Source organism: Hyla sarda, chromosome 2 (assembly GCF_029499605.1).
Source record: "Hyla sarda isolate aHylSar1 chromosome 2, aHylSar1.hap1, whole genome shotgun sequence".
In the NCBI taxonomy this organism is placed as follows: domain Eukaryota; kingdom Metazoa; phylum Chordata; class Amphibia; order Anura; family Hylidae; genus Hyla; species Hyla sarda.
The window spans coordinates 58,299,273-58,318,789 of record NC_079190.1 but is presented as its reverse complement, the minus strand read 5'-3'; the positions used below and the strand labels follow the sequence as shown (position 1 = coordinate 58,318,789).

The 19,517-nt window shown below is 40.3% G+C and overlaps 1 protein-coding gene across 2 annotated transcripts in view; it reads right to left on the bottom strand.

Annotated features, from left to right (window-relative positions):
* B3GLCT (beta 3-glucosyltransferase) overlaps positions 1–19,517 on the bottom strand; it is a 540,453-nt gene that overhangs the window by 220,480 nt on the left and 300,456 nt on the right. For both annotated transcript variants that reach the window (XM_056561870.1, XM_056561871.1), the window contains 2 exons: positions 2,192–2,303; positions 178–314 (listed from right to left, as the gene is read on the bottom strand). In XM_056561870.1, the coding sequence (XP_056417845.1) occupies positions 178–314; positions 2,192–2,303 (249 nt within the window). The remainder of the gene's footprint in view (positions 1–177; positions 315–2,191; positions 2,304–19,517) is intronic.

Below are 19,517 nucleotides of genomic sequence, written 5' to 3'. Positions count from 1 at the left end.
AATTATATACATTATATCATTATGATTAGGTACTGTGTAACATAAAAAAATAAATGGGGATATGACAGGTACTTCTTAAATCATATAAGTGCTTTGCATGGGCTTCATTTGTGAGTACTAAGACTACAAAATAGCAGTGTTTGAGCATTTTACTAAGAGGGAAAAAAATGGTATTACCTTTTTACAAGTGGCATACTGAGAGCCCAGCCTGCAGCAAAATCTGGATATTTAAAAAACTTAGGGTCTTCAGCAAAGGCATAATGATGGATTATAGTAGACTCTTCATCATATAGTACTTTTCCCAAAAAAAATTCCTAAAACGAAAAAAGAAGAGCATACACAATTCTAAAAGCTCATTTAAAAAAAATAAAATAAAAGAGACTATAGTTTAAACAAAACAATTAGTGAAAAACAACTGAGATTTTTAATGACCACAGATAGATAACTGGGTACTTGAACAAACAACCAAAAATTGTCTAGCAGAAAGACATTAAAATTGGTATCCCTTGGCACGCTCTAACTTTAGAACTGAAGTTACAAACATCTTTTAAAAGGTACAATTTCTGTAGCTCAACACAACACCAAATAGAACAGAGGAAATCTAGAGGTGAGTATTTTTATTTTGGCAGTATTACAATTTAAACACAAAACCACTAATAGCAACAGATAACACATAACAGGTCCAAATCACATTGACTTCTGCTGGGTCTGTGTTTTACCTGCTTTGATACTGTTAAAATAAAATGTGGATTTAATATTCACCTATGGATTCGCTGGAGCTCCTGTTTCTTGTTAGTTATATGCAGCATTAATGGTCCAACCACTGGGACTGGATCTCCTTATGCATGGAGCATCGGGTCGGCATGTGCTCCATGCATTCCCAGCCCTCCCATAGACATAGTGAATGGAGCGTGTGCCAACACCTCACATCATGCATATGAAGAGCCAGGTCCCATTCTTTCAATAGGCAACATATTATAAAGGCTTTATACAGGAATGAAAAAGCAGACCTGATTTCTTTCAAAGACCACTCCCTGTCTGTCTCAACTTTGGGCGTGGTATTACCACTTGGCTCCATTCACTTCAATGGAACAGATGCAGAACCACACCCAACATGGAGACAGACAGGGAGAATTTTTTGTTAAATAAGAAATTAGCTCAGTTTTTTCTATTTCTGGATAACCACTTCAAAACTTAAGAAAATCAGATGCAAGCCAGGGATTTCTTTTTCTACCATAAACTGAAGAAAAATTAGACTATATTTGCTGATACTGTCAGTTTACTTATTTTTTGTATGTCACACATATGTCAAAAGTTTTGACACGCTTCACTCCCACCCCACTTGACAGACTCATTGCAGTACATGGACTACTAAGACTTAAAATAGAGCCTTAAAACCTTTTGCAATGAGTCAGATTGAATGGTATGCAGTAGCATGCTTTTCCTGGCTGTATCTAGGGACCGAAGGGGATCTTAGCACAGAGATCGTGACCGATCAAAACTGTCAAAGTGACAGTGCAACAAAAGCTTTTTTTGTTTTTTTACAGTAATGCTTTACCAATCAAATTATGTTTTTCTTATTGTCCTACTGCATCTAGAATTGGAGTAAATTTACAAGTAGTTTGAAAATCATCTTTTTTTGTCAGTACAGATTTATTAATCTCTTTACGTCTTCTACTTGCTAACATACATTTGATAAGCAATAAGTAGGGGACAGATTAAAGAGTATGAATGCAGGACCAGGTACACAGGGTTTGTTTACAGTCTTTTACCATAAAAATTATTTGATCTTCCCGGGGGCTTTACCAACACAATAATAGGAGCTTTTTAATCATGACTATTTGCTAAATTGATTACATTTATTTGCATTTAAAAAAAAAATTTAAGTTGCAAAAACCAACACAGCCTTCATGACCGCTATGATGGATTAAGCTTTTAACTGATTTCCAGATTTACAATGAGAAATGTCTGGTCTTCATTGGGATAGCATTACTTTTGGCAGCAAGACTAGAGCTGCTGACTACCCTATTCTTGCCTTGTTTGAAGAAAGTCTTACATTAATCCATGTTACAAATAGAATATTACATGGTAATTTCATGTCAAGAGTGAGAGTGACTGGCTAACCTTGTCACTTTTTTTTTTTTTTTTTTTTTTAGAACTTCGACAATACTTTCAATTAGAAAAAACATACCTTAGACTTCTCAAATCGTTGCAATGTTTCCAATAGTTTTCTAAGGTTCACTGATGTGTCTTCTTCACAGAAAAATATCCAGGAAGAATTTCTGCCATAATTATCTGCAAAACTTTAAGAGATGACTATGTGAGGATGAGGTTCATACACAACAAAAATATTGCAAGTCAAAACAGAACACATAGGCAAGTATTAGTGTATATTTCAAATGAAAACAGCTATTTAATAGTGGGTGCAAACATGGTCACCAACTCTCCCATTCCTAACAAAGATAATACACCCTTGAACACTCAAAGACATACCCATTCCATTGTTTCATAGTTTCAAGGTAGCATTAAATCTTATTTATCCAAACACACACACAAAGGATATAGGGACTCGGCACTTGCTCCATTCCGTTCTCTGTCTCTATCTTATGAACAGGCTGCTCACTGGTGAAACTGCACTTTACATCAGGGTGCTTCTCTAGGTTCAACAGGCAATATCAAGAACACATAGTTAGAAAAAGAAAACAAGAGCACTCATTGTTCAGAAGTCTTGTATTTTTATTGTGCAATTCTTTGCTGTGCACGATGTGGAAGGCTGTGGGGGTATAGCAGCAATGGGCTTATAGTAGGCTGTTAGTCTCTAAGCAGTAGGTGATAAGATGTCTCATGTGTCAGATATTGAAAATTCTGTTTCTTTACCGGAGAATGTGGACTTACAATCAGAGCATGTCAGCATCCCCAGCCTTAGGTTATTGACCATTCCCAAACTCGCGGCTGAGTTGCTGAAAAGGGGAATACCAATTCCAGTCTCTGCGAGGAAAGCAGAGTTTTTCCGGTTACTGTCTTCTGATAAGCCAAGTACTTGTCAAGAAATGCCTTCTATGGACACTATTCAAACTTCATTGACCCAACTTCATGCTATGTTGAATATGTCATCATCTATTACCGATTTACAATCCAGAATGGTGTTGGTAGAAAGTAAGAATAAGATTGCTAACATTTGTACCTCAAACTCCGGTTACAACTCCAGTTGCCCAGAGTAGTGTAGCAGCTGCATCTGTTTCTGTTATTGATATGGCTCCTTCTCATTTCATCCCTGCTAACATCAGGAAAGATATCTTGGAGGGAAAATATGTAAATCTTGCTTCACTGTTGAAACACAATCTCTGTAACTCCATGACGCACATGTCGGAGTGGTGTAATATGCAGAATCAGGCCAATGGTCAGTCTCAGGCTAAATCACTTCCTGGCCCTTCCTCCGCTTCAGGTCCAAAACCTTCCGCCACTTTGGATCAGATGGAGAATCCTATTAAATATCTTGGGAGGTCACAGTCACAAATATGTAATAATTATAATTACACCCCTATAACCAATGTAGGTTATTACATTTGTGTTTAAACTGTTATTGTGCTCATCCTAAGGTTTCTTGTCCTCAAAAATCGAACCCAGCATGACTAAGCGTGGTGGATACGGAAGTGTGAAAGGCCTATTTGTCTGATCACCCTGATAAGGCTTTGGTACAGTTCTTGGTTAATGGTTTTGTAGAAGGCTTACACACAGGTTTGATAGATCTTCCCCAAGCCACATTTGAGTGCAGGAATCTGCTGTCTGCAGTTAGGGATCCTGTCACAGTTACTAGTTTTTTAGAAGTTGAGTTACAGAAGGAATTTATCATCGGACCTTTGATCTCACCACCGTTCGGCATACAGAGTGTTAATCCTATTTGCCTACTCTGTGGGAAGTTTTCAAATAAAGACTTATTTATGACTTGTCCATTCTTCCCAGGTCCCAAGTTTGAATCCCCTCATAGCACCTGAGGAATTTTCAATGAAATATTCTTCTGTTGACAAAGCCATTCAGTTGATTCTTTAGCTGGGGAGAGGAGCCTGTTGTCAAAGGCTGCCATCAGCGATGCCTTTAAACTTCTTCCCATCAGACCTAGCTTATGGAAGTGGCATGGTTTGAAGTGGAACAACATGTACTATTTTGCTTCCAAATTGACTTTCGGGTCTAAATCAAGCCCTTGGCATTTGACGAGTTGGCGCAGGCTCTACACTGGATTTTGATTAACCAGTTTCAGTGTAGTAATGTGATGCATTACCTTACAAAAAAGAATAAGAGGAGGCACTCACGATTTCAAGGTGCAGTAGTTTTATTTTATTCACGGTGCATGCTTGGAGCGATACAGCATCCACAGGACACCAAGGTGGAAGCACAGGTGCAATGACAATTGTTTCACGCCCCTTCTGGGTGTTTCATCAGGATGAAATGCCCAGAAGGGGCGTGAACCAATTGTCACTTCACCTGTGCTTCCACCTTGGCGTCCTGCGGATGCTGTATCGCTCCAAGCATGCACCATGAATAAAAGAAAACTACTGCACCTTGAAATCGTGAGTGCCTCCTCTTATTCTTCTTTTTTGTATGAACTTTGCATCTTCTGCTCTGGAGGATTGAGCACCTTGAGAGGTTGCAGTTAATGGACTGCTTGGCTACTACTCTGAGTGTTTGGCAACTTGCTTAAGTTTGCCAGAGCCTATGAAAGACCTTCTATAGCTTATAGACCACAGACGTCAGTACCGGTCTCTCTCTACTCTATCTCATGATACATTACCTTGACAACTTTCTCCTGGTTGAGCACCCAGGTCAACAACCAAGGGCTCTTACTCTCAGTGTTCCAAGATCTACAAGTGCCAGTAGCTCCCAGTAAAGTGGAAGGCCCTAATACAGCCATTACTTTTTTTTAGGTTTAACGTTGGATACAGTAAGGATGCAAGCTAGTCTACCTGCTGATAAGTTGGGTAGAAAACAGGAAGCTATCCACAAAGTAGTGGTCTCAGGTGACTAATAAAAGGGAATTACAATCGCTCCTCTGCAAGTTAAAAGTTGTGATGAGGGTAATTGCGCAGTGCAGTTCATTAATTTCCAAATTATTGTTGTTATTACCATCAGCCCCCGAGCAAGACAGTGTGGTCAGGCTTGACAGGGAATTGCTAGCAGACTTAGCCATGTGGGACATGTTTCTAACCTCCGTGGAACAGAATATCACTCTTTATTCCGAGCATCTTACAGCATTTACTGTGGGTTTCGTGGCCATTTTTTCAGTCTCATTAGATAGCTAGCCCATGGCCTGCAGAAGTTTTTAGAATTGCAGGGTTCCAACAGTCGTTACCGCTTTTTGAGTTATATCCTATAGTGGCAGCAGCACAAACATGAGGTAGTTTGTAGTAAAATTCTACAGTAGTATTCTTATCTGACAATGCTGTCACAGTGGACATTTAGACAAAGGGCAAATCTAATGCAAGAGAAGTGATGCCCTTTGTTAGAAAGTTTATGTGGCTGTCTTTGACACATAGTATTTATCGGGGTATACCACGCACCGGCCTATAACACGCACCCTCATTTTACCAAGGATATTTGGGTAAAAAAAGTTTTTTACCCAAATATCCATGGTTAAATGAGGGTGCGTGTGTGCGCGTGTATACCCCGATACACCCCCAGGAAAGGCAGGGGGAGAGAGGCCGTCGCTGCCCGCTTCTCTCCTCCTGCCTTTCCTGGGGTCTAGAGCCCTGCTGCCGGCCCTTCTCTCCCCCTGGCTATCGGCGCCGCTGCCCGTTCTGTCCCCCTGACTATCGGTGACGGCGCCCCGCTGCCGGCGCCGATAGCCAGGGGGAGAGAAGCGGCGCCGACAGCCAGGGGGAGAGAAGGGGCAGCGGCACCCATTGCCGGCGCCGCTGCCCCGTTGCCTCCCCCCATCCCCGGTGACATAATTACCTGTTGCCGGGGTCGCGTCCGCGCTGCTGCAGGCCTCCGGCGTGCATCCCCTGCACTGATGTCATGCGCCGCGCCGCGTATAGCAACAACGCAGGGGACGCACGCCGGAGGCCTGCAGCAGCGCGGACGCGACCCCGGCAACAGGTAATTATGCCACCGGGGATGGGGGGAGGCAACGGGGCAGCGGCACTCTCCCCCTGGCTGTCGGCGCCGCTTCTCTCCCCCTGGCTATCGGCGCCGGCAGCGGGGCGCCGTCACCGATAGTCAGGGGGACAGAACGGGCAGCGGCACCGATAGCCAGGGGGAGAGAAGGGCCGGCAGCAGGGCTCTAGACCCCAGGAAAGGCAGGGGGAGAGAAGCGGGCAGCGACGGCCTCTCTCCCCCTGCCTTTCCTGGGGGTGTATCGGCGTATAACACGCACATAGACTTTAGGCTAAAAATTTTTGACTAAAAAGTGCGTGTTATACGCCGATAAATACGGTAATTTTCATTTTGTTTGTGTCCATATTAATGGGGAAAGAAACGTTGCAGCAGATGCACTGTCGAGACTTAATTTCGAAGGTTTCTTTCAGGTCCTTCCAGGGGCAGACCATCTTCCTACTCCCACTCCAATACACCACCTGTTGGTAATGGACTAAGCCAATTTATGGAATCTAAGTTCTTATTTCTAAATCACTCTCTGCTAACACAGTTAGAATCTACAACATGGCATGGACGCTATTTTATAATTTTTAAAGCACATATCCTCCTAAAGTCACATTCAATACCTACTTAGTTTTATAGCTTTTTGCCATTCAGAGTTAAAACTATCTCATTCTACTATAAAACAGTATTTCTCTGGTATTCAGAATTTCCATTCTTTACAGTTCCAGAGCAACCTTCTTTATTTTCTGTGCACCCTATCGGAGCCATATTGAACGTTATACAAAAGAATAGTATCCGCCATGTTCCTAAATGCCAACCATTGTCTGATCACATGTTCCAGTCACTGTTATGTGCTTACTTTGTTATCCTCTAAAACCTCTGCTCCAGGGAAAATGTTGGAAGTTATATATTTCCCTACGGAAACTCAATGGTGTCCTGTCAAAGTCATCCGCGAGTGGATCAGAGTGATTGGCAATGCTTCACCCGATTCGCCATTTTCTCTTTTGATGGTTCACCATTACTTATTGCTGTATTTATCAAACATATGAGAGCTGTTTTGCCTAATCTTTGTTTTGATCCACTAGCTATCATGGGTCACTCACACAGGATTGGTGATCAAGAAAATGGGGAGGTAGAAATCCGCATGTTATGATAGATATGTGCCTTATCTGCAAATTGAGATGTCATCTTCCTTTCAGAATCTAGTATTGTAATTTTTGCCGCTTTATGAAGAATTTCCTTATATTCCTAGCATCTGTGTTTTGCCTTCTTCCTAGGTATATCTGTTGCTGCAGTTATTGCACAACTCAGGCTGCTTGTAGCTTAGGGTGAGGTAGGCTCAAAAGGTTCTGACCACAAGTGTTAGGCTATGAGCCATGTTTGTGGGGGGGGGGGGGGTGACTCTGACCATAAATACCAGGGGCGTAGGCAGGTATCTTTGTGCAAAGTTTCACCTACCCACCCTCTCCTTAAATATAGCATTCTTCATCAATGTATGCCCTCTTCCTAGGTATATCTGTCACTGCAGTTATGGAACAATTCAGGCTGCTTGTAGGTTAGGGTCAGGTAGGTTCGAGGGTCGGTTCTGATAGTTGTCCTGACTTAAAAAAAAAAAAAATTATATATATATGACCCTTCATGAAGCTTTTCCCTTCAAAGCTTAGCCATTTCTGCTGCAGAGCTCTCTCCTCCTAAAGGCCAATTATCAGGCAAATAAATGTTTATTCATAATAACTGGTGTAAAAGAGCCAGCGATCGGCCGACAAATGATCAAATGCTTGTTTCCTAGCTGACAATCTCTTGTGAGGCCATCTAATTTATTGCTATCAGACGCACATTCCTCATACTATTTAGTAAATATCAATAAAACTTCATATTTAACTGATGTGCATGTGTGTATATTGCATGTATATTGCATGTAAGTACTCTTCATTTCCTTCTATGTTATTTTTATTATTTTAATGGATCCATGGAAACAAATTTTTTAATAAGTAAATACCACAATAAAAATCTGTGTTAAATTGCCGATTTGTGACACAAGGGCGGGAAAAAATTTGCCACGGGAATAAGTGGCATGTCACTTATTTGTGGCAAAAATGTATTGAATGACAAAGGGGCTAATCTAAACTGACTGTGGAACATATTCAGCATCTATTTAAGAAATCTGGGAAAAAATAAGATTCCTCGGATAGTGGAAAGTCTACACCTGGATGCCTGTGTTCAAAAAAGAAGTTTACATTTGGAAAAAGAAAGTCAATAGGGAAATTTATCAAAACCTGTCCAGAGGAAAAGTTGCTGAGTTGCCCATAGCAACCAATCAGATCGCTTCTTTCAGTTTTGAAAAAGCCTGTGAAAAATGAAAGAAGCGATCTGACTGGTTGCTATGGGCAACTCAGCAACTTTTCCTCTGAACAAGTTTTGATAAATCACCCTCAATGTCCTTATTCAAACAAAATTAATGAATTGTAAGGCCCTGAAACCTGCAAGGAAGCAGATTTGGTGCATTACACGAATCCTCTCAACCATATATCTTATTGCAAAATAGATCAAAAAGCATAATTAATTTGGCATATGCAAATCTACAAAAAAGAATGGGCTAAAATTCTATAATAATTTGGCAATACAATATTCCCCATTAATGTTTCTCCTTGTAAAGAGAAAAAAAAGTGTCACCTATAATAGAATACACAGTCTTTGGACAACGAGCAGATGTCTTTTGGATTCGGTGCTGTAGGTATGCTCCTATATTAAGATGTCACTTACAGCTCTAGGTATCTTTGGGAGCATTGGAAGGATTGAAGGAACTTGGCCGTGCTCCAATGGATCCTGTTGAATTTTTGATTTCCTCGGTCTCTAACCACAGCATAATCAATGGGAATTCCCCACTCTGATAGGGTCGCCGGGTTTCTCAGTGACCTGATCAGACATCAGGGAAATGCTCTGCAGTCAGCCCTGGGGACCGAGAAAAGACTCCCAGCTATCTGTTTGGTCTGCCTGCTGCTTAAGTACAGTAAGTGTAGCTCTAGCAGCAGTGTGTTAAAGTGGCATAGCGTATAATGTGGTAGCATGCTTACATATTATAAAATGAAAGGAAGTATGAAATAAAGTTAAAGAAAATGTAAGCACTTATTTTTAAAATAATTAATAAAAAACTAAGGTTAAAAAAGTATGATAAAACCATTAAAATAAAAGTAAGTATAAAAAAATAATTTATAGCGCATACAGTACCGGTACATGAAATTATGAAAAAAATTATAATCTACACATACTGGATTTCTACACTTTTTGCCACATAAAACAAGACCTCAGAGAGGAAAAAAAAAATGCTTGGTCAGAAAGCTTGGCCTCAGATGCAGCTCATGGGTATTCGATCAGGATAAGGACTCAAAACACACAGCTGGAAACACACAAGAATGGCTAAGAGCAAAACACTGGACTATTGTAAAGTGGCCTTCTATGAGCCCTGATCTGAATCCTATCGAACATCTGTGGAACAGGCTGAAACTAGCTGCCTGGAGAAGGGTCCCTTCAAACTTGAGACATCTGGAGCAGTATGAGGAGTGGGCCAAGATACCCATAGACAAGTGCAGAAGTCTCATTAAAGGTTACAGCAATTACTAGATTGCAGTGACTGCCTCAAAAGGTTGTGCAACAAAATATTAAATTCAGGGCATCGTCATTGTTGTCCAGGCAAGATATAGATATATATATATATATATATATATATATATATATATATATACATATATCATGTGTATGATTTTTTTGTTTTATGATTCGGTTAAACCACAACTTAAAAGCAACGTCTGATTTCCATCAGTTCATTTTAAGTACACTTTTATTCATTATTACTTTAGTCAGGTTCAAGTTATTTCAGTGAATATTGTGTTTTTTTCTGTCTTTGAGGAAAGGGTACCAACAATTTTGTCCATGCATGTATGAGCACTTAGTTAAGCACTTTCTCTAGACAGCACTACTGTATGGTTGCTTAACCCCTTAGCCCCGGTTTGGCGGTATTTCGCGCACCAGGCCGTACAATTACGTCCTGTGTATGACCGCGAGCATCGGAGCGGTGCTCACGTCATACACGGCAGGTTATCAGCAGCCGGGGACCTGCCGGTAATGGCCGTCATCCGCGATCGCGCGGATGACAGCCATTAACCCCTCAGATGCCGTGATCAGTACAGATCACGGCATCTGCGGCAATGCGCATGTTAAAATAGATGATCTGATCGCCCGCAGCGCTGCCGCGGGGATCCGATCATCTGTAATGGTGGACGGAGGTCCCCTCACCTGCCTCCATCCGTCTCCCGGCGTCTCCTGCTCAGATTTAGCAGACCACAGCAGGAGATAGCCGATAATACTGATCAGTGCTATGTCCTATGCATAGCACTGAACAGTATTAGCAATCAAATGATTGCTATAGATAGTCCCCTATGGGAACATAAAAAGTGTAAAAAAAAAGTTGAAAAATAAAAAAAATAAAAAGTAAAAAGAAAGTGAAAAATCCCCTTCCCAATAAAAATGAAAATTGTAATTTTTTCCCATTTTACCTTCAAAAGGCGTAATTTTTTTTAATAAACATATTTGGTATCATTGCGTGCTTAAATGTCCGAACTATCAAAATATAATGATCCCGTACGATGAACGGCATAAACTTAAAAAACAAAGTCCAAAAATGCTGCTTTTTTTGTCACATATTACTCCCCAAAAAATTAACAAAAAAAAATATTAAAAAGTTTTAAATATGCAAATGTGGTATCAACAAAAAGTACAGATTATGGCTTATAGGTGGTCAATTATGGCTTATAGGTGGTCAAAATAGGGCAATTTTAGACTACTGATTTTGTACAAAAAGTTTTAGATTTTAAGCAGTACAAAAATATAAAAGTGTCTAGCCATGGGTATCATTTTAATCGTATTGACCCACAGAATAAAGCACACATCATTTTTACTGTAAATTGTACAGTGTTAAAACAAAACCCTCCAAAATGCGCAAAATTGTGGTTTGCCATACATTTTATGGTAAAATTAGAGGATATGTTACAAAGTACAATTGGCCACGCAAAAAAAAAGCCCTTATATGGGTCTGTAGATTGACATATAAAAGAGTTATGGATTTTAGAAGGCGAGGAAGAAAAAACGAAAAACGCAAAAAAATAAAATTGGCCTGGTCCTTAAGGTGAAAATGGGCTTGTTATTTAATGGATTAAGGTTGTGTGCACACCTGTTAGCAGATATCATTTTTATTTTTGTATTTTTATATCTCTAGAAGGGGTGCAAAAAAAGAACAAACATTATATTTTTTCGCTATGCCCCATTATAGCCAAAAGCTTACTGGACATCTCATTTAAAGGGGTTATCCAGTAATAGAAAAATAGGAGCTAATTTCTTTTAAAAAACCCTCCCCGTCTGTCTCTAGGTTGGGTGTGGTTCTTCAGTTCAGTCCCATTGACGTAAATGGAGCCAAGTTGTAGTACCATACACAACCTGGGGACAAATGTGAAGCTGTTTTTGAAAGAAATAATCTTTTTTTTTTCTATTCCTGGATAACCCCTTTAAGCCTATAGCTGTGTTGTTAAAGGGGTACTCCAGTTGAAAACTTTTTTTTTTTTATTAACTGGTGCCAGAAAGTTAAACAGATTTGTAAATTACTTCTGTTAAAAAATTTTTTGAATCCTTCCAGTACTTATTAGCGGCTGTATACTACAGAGGAAATGCTTTTCTTTTTGGATATCTATTCTGTCACAACCACAGCGCTCTCAGCTTACCTCTGTCCATTTTAGGAACTGTCCAAAGCAGGAGAAAATCCCCATAGTAAACATATGCTGCTCTGGACAGTTCCTAAAATGGGCAGCAGAGGTCAGCAGAGAGCACTGTGGCCATGACAGAAGAGAAATCTAAAAAGAAAAGCAACCCCTAAAAAGTACTGGAAGGATTAATATTTTTTAATATATGTAATTTACAAATCTGTTTAACTTTCTGGCACCAGTTGATTTAAAGGGAACCAATCATCAGATTTTACCCTATATAACGCTTGGCAAAGCGTTATATAGGGTAAAATCTTTATTTTCACCATTCCTGGGGGATGCTCCAGCCCCCAGGGATGGTGAAGATATGAAGTTATAAACTAGTCACCGCCGCCGTAAGTAGTCACCTGGGCGGGGAGCTCTTTCCACCTACTCCCCTTCTTCGGCCGGGAGCGACGCCGCCTCCGCTTGATTGATGGGTCGCGTCATTGTTCCGCTCACTGAACAGACGGAGCAGAGCGATGATGACGCTGCCCATCAATCAAGCGGAGGGGGCGTCGCTCCCGGCCGAAGAACGGGAGTAGGTGAGAAGAGCTCCCCGCCCAGGTGACTACTTACGGCGGCGACGGTGACTAGATTATAACTTCATATCTTCACCATCCCTGGGGGAAGGAACATCCCCCAGGAATGGTGAAAATAAAGATTTTACCCTATATAACGCTTTGCCAATCTGATGATTGGTTCCCTTTAAAAAATGATGATTGGTTCCCTTTAAAAAAAAAAAAAAAGTTTTCCACCGGAGTACCCCTTTAACTTCCAACCCTAAATATGTTTTCTAAAGTGCTTTCAAACAGTACAATTTGAATCAACATTACACAAGTAGTTTCAAAACCATTATCCTATGGTAATACAATGTTATTTTCCTATAATGAGAATACTAACAAAAAAATATAAAAATTTTCTAGTGACTTAAATCAACAAAAATTGCACCACTTCAAGCTTTCCTCAGCCTCATAATTGAAATTACTACTTTATTAGTTTAAAATTCCTGAAAATGGTTCTGCTTTTAAACTAGAGATCAAAAATTATGATCATTAAAAAAATGTTAAAAAAAAACTACAAATCTCATCAGCAAATGCATCAGCAAAATTCAAATATGATGAGATTTGAGTGTGTTACATATAAAATAACCTGCTCTGTGATCAATAGATTTATGTTCAGTATTTATGGTCTGGACCAACACATAAGGAATACATTTGTTATGTCACACTCCAAGGACATTTTGCCTGAAAAACTAGGGTATATCTAGGTATATCATTTTAATTAGAGATGGAGGACTAACTGCCTGCAGTCTTAGCCAATCTCATTATCCTCTTAAGGATGTAGGGCGTACCTGTAAGCCCTACGCCCGGTGTTTAAAACAGGGTCACGCCGTGACCCCGCATCACCGGGTCAGTCCCGGCTGCTAATCATAGCCGGGACCCTGGGCTAACAGAGCGCGGCATCGATCATTGTGTCGCACGCTGCTAACCCTTCAGACGCGGCGATCAAAGTTGACTGCCGCGCCTGAAAGCGAAAGTAAACGCTTCCCGGCAGCTCAGTCGGGCTGTTCGCAAATAAAATCGATCAGCCCGATCAGCTGGGACGCAAGCGGAGGTCTCCTTACCTGTCTCCGCAGCGTCCGATCGTCGATTAATTGCTCTAAGCCTGAGCTACAGGCTTGAGCAATCGAGCCCCTATCTCACTGATCCATGCAAAGCTATGGATCAGAATAGATCAGTGTGTGCAGTGTTATAGGTCCCTATGGGAGCTATAGCACTGCAAAAAAAAAAGGGAAAAAAAAAGTTAACATAGGTCATTTAACCCCTTCCCTAATAAAAGTTTGAATCACCCCCCTTTCCCCATAAAAAAAAAAAAAAAACTGTGTAAATGAAAATAAACATATGTGGGGGAAAAATTCGGAGTGCACGGAAAAAAATTCCAAAGTCCAAAATAGTGTCTTTTTGATCACTTTTTATATCATGAAAAAATGAATAAAAAGCGATCAAAAAGTCCGATCAATACAAAAATCCTACCGATAAACTTCAGAGCACGGCACAAAAAATGAGTCCTCATACAAGCCCATACACGGAAAAATAAAAAAGTTATAGGGGTTAGAAGATGAGAATTTTGAACTTATACATTTTCCTGCATGTAGTTATGATTTTTTTCCGAAGTACGACAATATCCAACCTATACAAGTAGGGTATCATTTTAACCGTATGAACCTACAGAATAAGGATACGGTGGGTTTTTTTTTACCAAAAAATGCACTGCGTAGAAACGGAACAGAATTTTTTCTTCAATTTTGTCGCACAAATAATTTTTTTTCCGTTTTGCCGTGGATTTTTGGATAAAATGACTAATGTCATTGCAAAATTGAATTGGTGGCGCAAAAAATAAGCCATCATATGGAATTTTATGTGCAAAATTGTAAGCATTATGATTTTTAGAAGGTGATGAGGAAAAAATGAAAATGCAAAAACGGAAAAACCCTGCGTCCTTAAAGGGGTACTCCCACCCTAGACATCTTATCCCCTATCCAAAGGAATCGGGTCTGAGTCGCGACTCCGGGAACGGAAGTCCGTGACGTCAGGACTCCGCCCCCATGTGACGTCACGCCCGTCCCCTCAGTGCAAGTCTATGGGAGGGGGCGTGATGGCCGTGACATGCCATGAAGGGATATGCACATGAATGTAGGGTACACAGTTTTTTTCCCTCACTTTTTTTTTTTTTTACATTTTTTTTTTTTTAACTTTGAAGGGGTACTCCGCCCCTGGCAATTTATCCCCTATCCAAAGGATAGGGTATAAGATGTTAGATCGCCACGGTCCCGCTGCTGGGGACCCTGGGGATCACCGCTGCAACACCCCGCCATCATTACTGCACAGAGCGAGTTCGCTCTGTGCATAATGACGGGCGATACAGGGGCCGGAGCAGTGTGACGTCATGGCTCCGCCCCTCATGACATCACGGCCCGTCCCCTTAATGCAAGTCTATGTCAGGGGGCGTGATGACCACCACGCCCCCTCCCATAGACTTGTATTGACGGGGCGGGCCGTGACGTCACGAGGGGTAGAGCCGTGATGTAACGATGCTCCGGCCCCTGTATTGCCCGTTATTACGTGCAGAGCGATCTCACTCTGCGCAGTAATGATAGCGGGGTGCTGCAGCAGCGATCCCCGGGGTCCCGAGCAGCGGGGTCCTTTGGATAGGGCATAAGATGTCTAGGGGCGGAGTACCCCTTTAAAGTACAACTAAGCACCTAGAGAAGGAGGTGTGTTAAGTTCAAATACCAACAAAACAACTGGCATAAAGGAAAATTATTAATATAGAAGGAGGAGATCATTTAAAATATGTATATGTAATATGAATCTGCAATTATAAGTTCCGTAGATAATTTTAACAAGAGGCTATAGTGGGGATATAGTGTAACCTATAAGATGATCACTCAAAATTGGTATTTTAGGGGGATAGTCTTCTAAAAGAAGGCATAATAAATTAGGAACTGAACATTTAGTCTGGATAAGGGGGTGGGCTTCTGAAAGAGGTGGTCTTTTGGAGAGGTTTTACTGCCTCTTTTCCTATAATGGGCTAAACTAAGAACACAACATACTGTATATAATGGAGTTGCTTTTTGACCACAACCTCACCAACAAGTATTGGAATTAGGGATCGACCGATATCGTTTTTTTAGGGCCGATACCGATACTCTGTAGAGGTTAGGGCCGATAGCCGATAACTTATACCGATATTCCAGTATAAGTTTTCGGCTGTTTGTCTCGCGATGCGGGGGGCGTTATTGGATTATCGGCAATTACCGATAACGTCCAAAATCATGAATATCGGCCAAACCAATAATCGGTCGATCCCTAATTGTAATGATATGGAATCATGTTTGTCAAGAAAGGGTGAGATACCATCTCATGTATATTTTTTAGGCTGAGGTGATTTATACATTGAAAGGATTAGTAAGGCCCTCTAAGAGCTTCAAGCCATTGTTCAGTCAAGTATGTTTTTCCCAACTCCCCCTCCTACTAGATAATATATTTACGAAAAGCTGTAAATTGCTTAAACTGTAGGAATTCATGATAGGGGGAAAAGTTAGCTGTTCTTGAGGGCCAAGTTAAATGGAAAAGAAAGTGTAATTTGCAAGTATTGAAAGATGTTTAGATGCTAGTGACATGTCTATACTAACATAAGGAAATTGCTTTAGAGAGTCAGCACGGGTTTGAAACTCAGAAGTATGTCAAGCGTTATAGTTGAAACTGGGAAGAAAGATAAACCCATTTAGATTGAACAACATGTCTCACACAGCGTTTAAATGGGCCCTGTCACCAACTTTATTTTTTGATATGTTGTAGTACTTATGTACTACAACATATCTCTAATATACTTTTATTATTTTTTTTTCATTAAAAAGGTTTAATTTACATTTAAAAACTGGCTACTGAAAAAGGACTGATTTTGGAGTGGCAATCAGTCCTTTTTCAGTTAGGCTGCACTCGCTCCCTGCCTGTCAATCAGACAGGCGGGAACAAGCACATTGGCTCCCCAGCCACTGGCACAGCCACTCCTCCTGCACATCGCCGCCGCCTCCTCCTTGCCGCCGCTGTCCCTGCACGCCCACTGCCGGACTCTGCAGTAGCTGCAAGTGCAATGAGGGGATGGGGCGGGGGGGGGTGGAGGAGGAGGGAACGAGCTAGTGCCTTAGCGGGGGGGGGGGGGGGGGGGGGGAACGGGCTAGCAAAAAAAAAAAATAGGATGGTGGGAGCTACCCTTTAAGAATCATAAATAGACTGTAGTGGAAATATGGGGAAAAAAGGTGAAGTGATGCACCAATAAGTAGGTGTTTAACAGAATAACTAGGGACTACATGGACTTTGAGGGGGGCATAGTTGGTAATTTGGAGAATGCCAACAGACAGAGAGCAGATCAAGAATCATAGTCATATTCTATGTTGTTAATTTGGGAACCCCTTGGAACCATCTGACAACTGTTTAAAGCATCTTGCATGTTTACCATTCCAGACAAAATTAAACAGCAGGTATTGGCAGTTAGGAAAGTACCCTGGTAGTTATAATATACAGAATGGTAATGCAAAGGAATAAACATTTTGGGAGTAAAATCCTTTTTACAATATTTATTAATGCTATCAAGGAAATCTGAATAAACCAAGAACATTCTTTTTGAAGTTCATGTAGGAGATTTGTATAATTTAGATTCAGTATTTGTGTATGGCAAGGGGATAAATGAATTCCCAAGTATATCCAAAAAGCAAAATCACAGCACAACTCCAGGGATCAAGTCTTTCAAATCAGGGTTGACATTTTATTGCACCATGTAGAAAACAGTGCTTGACAAAGACATTGTATGCAGAAACTTTGCACTGTTTGCTACATGGTGCAATAACATTTCATCCCTGATTTGAAAAACTGGATCCCTGGAGTTGTGCTGTGATTTTGCTTTTTGGATATTCATTGTTATTCCAGCACTGGCAAGCTGGCTTATCACTTGCACAGCATAGGATGTGGTTAAAATAGCTGGCCTTCCCTTTGGACTTTACTTGAATTCCCAAATATGTTATACCCAAAGGTGTAGAAACAAAATTATATATGGACATTTGAGAAGTTAATACATCTGAAAAGTAAAAAGTAAGAAAAGGAGAGCAACGTCCATGTGTAATGTTAAACAATTTGGACAGAAAACCTGAGGCAAAAACAATAGCAGAGGGTTTACATTGTAAAGGAAGGACAGCATTTTAATATTTAATAAGTCACTGCCATATAGGATAAGGGTAAGCAAAATTAAAGGATTAGGGTGAGTAGTTAGGTCAAATTCAAAAAACCCTGGTGCCATCTTTGGCTTGGTGGCTCTGGGCAAACACTACTTGATCAGCTGCTATAAGAGAACAAAGATGATTAAAAAGATTTATGTCTCACTTTAATAGGGAAATTGAGCTAAAATTACTAAGGTAATCTGGGGATTTACCAGTTTTAGGTAACATAATTATTATTGCTTGTAACATTTCAGCAGGCATGTTGCACAGCCAGCAGTTTAACAAAGCTCTGGTTCCTTCTGTTCGGCACCTCTGGGACAGGGGACATGATTGGCTGAGCAGAGGCATGACATCATGTCCCCAAACCAAGAAGTGTCAGACAGTGAGGAGCTTAGTTATACCAACAGCAGCATGGGAGCAAGGAAGGTAAAAAGGTGGGCTTTTTTCTTTTATTTATTATTATTTTTTTTTTTTACTTAGCCCATCCCTGACCAGTTTTCAATCGAACATTTTCACTGGAAAAACCCTGGACTCAATTTGGATTTGAAAACAGGAACATTAAGAGAGTTAAACTGAGACAGAGATGTAAAAGAGATAAGTGGTACAAGAAGGTCTGTATTTCCACATCGTAAGATGAATCGGTTTCACGGTCCAGAGTTAAGTTTTACAGTTCACAAGAGAAGTCTGTAAAACTGTTTTCAATTTGTTGTTGGTCATTTTTTTTTCCAGTAGTGGATTTGATATACCGGTAAGTGAGTTTTTGCTTTGCTTTATGCGTTTTCACTCTCTTGGCTACTATTTTACCAGCTTGACCTTCATTTACAAATTCCATTTTAAACATTTTAGAGTATGTCAATTGGGACACGGTCTGACCAACATATCAAACCTATATGAGCAGATTTAACATTTTGAAGTTATCTTTTATCTATAAGAAAGAAATCAGTACAACATAATCAGTCTGTAGGGTGGCAATAGCACCAAAATATCATGAACATCTTCTATTGCAAGGGTAAAAAAGATCAGATATAAGCCAGGTGGAAGATTTGGAACAACCTAAAGAGGTATTCATTACAATATTAAAATCCCCACATACTAACACAACCAGGATAACTTTCTATATTACATTTTAAATTGTTTGCTAACAAAGAAAGTTGATGGGTGTTTGGAATATACAATGAAATCAGAGTGTAAGTGAATTCAAAGTAGAATAAAAAATCTACTGGTAGGATCAATAATTGATTCTATAAGCAAGTTCGCTACTGCAATAGTTACTCCAGCATTTTTAACATCAGAAGTAGCTAAGATTATATGGAAAAACCTGGAATGTTTTTTAAGCCGTGGGTGTCCTGTATACAAAGGACATCACAGTGAGATTTCAATGGCCAGATACCATTTAAATGGGGAATTTAGCCCATTGACAATGATTTATAAAAACATAATACCCATAATGAGAAGGTATACAAGCATACAGACCTTTAGCACTAACAGGCAAAACTTGTTTGAAAACCATAGTAGCACCAAAAAATCTTAGCACCAGCAACCTCAACCTTAGATCTTTATTTCTTTATATTAAAAACCAGTAATATATCCATATAGATGCATTCCTGCCTGGTGGCCATAAATAACACATATATCGTCAATTGCCACAGTTAAAAACATTTAGATTACCATCACATGCTACATGTTATCAGGTACAACATGCTGATCTTCAACGGTCAAATAAAATACATTTGTTAAATGTTGCTGGGACCACAATGACAAAACAAAAATACACATACCTACCTCGCACCCTTAGGCTAGGTTTCCACTTGGTTTATTTTCTGGCAGTTTTTGGAAAACTGCCACTGCAGTTTTTG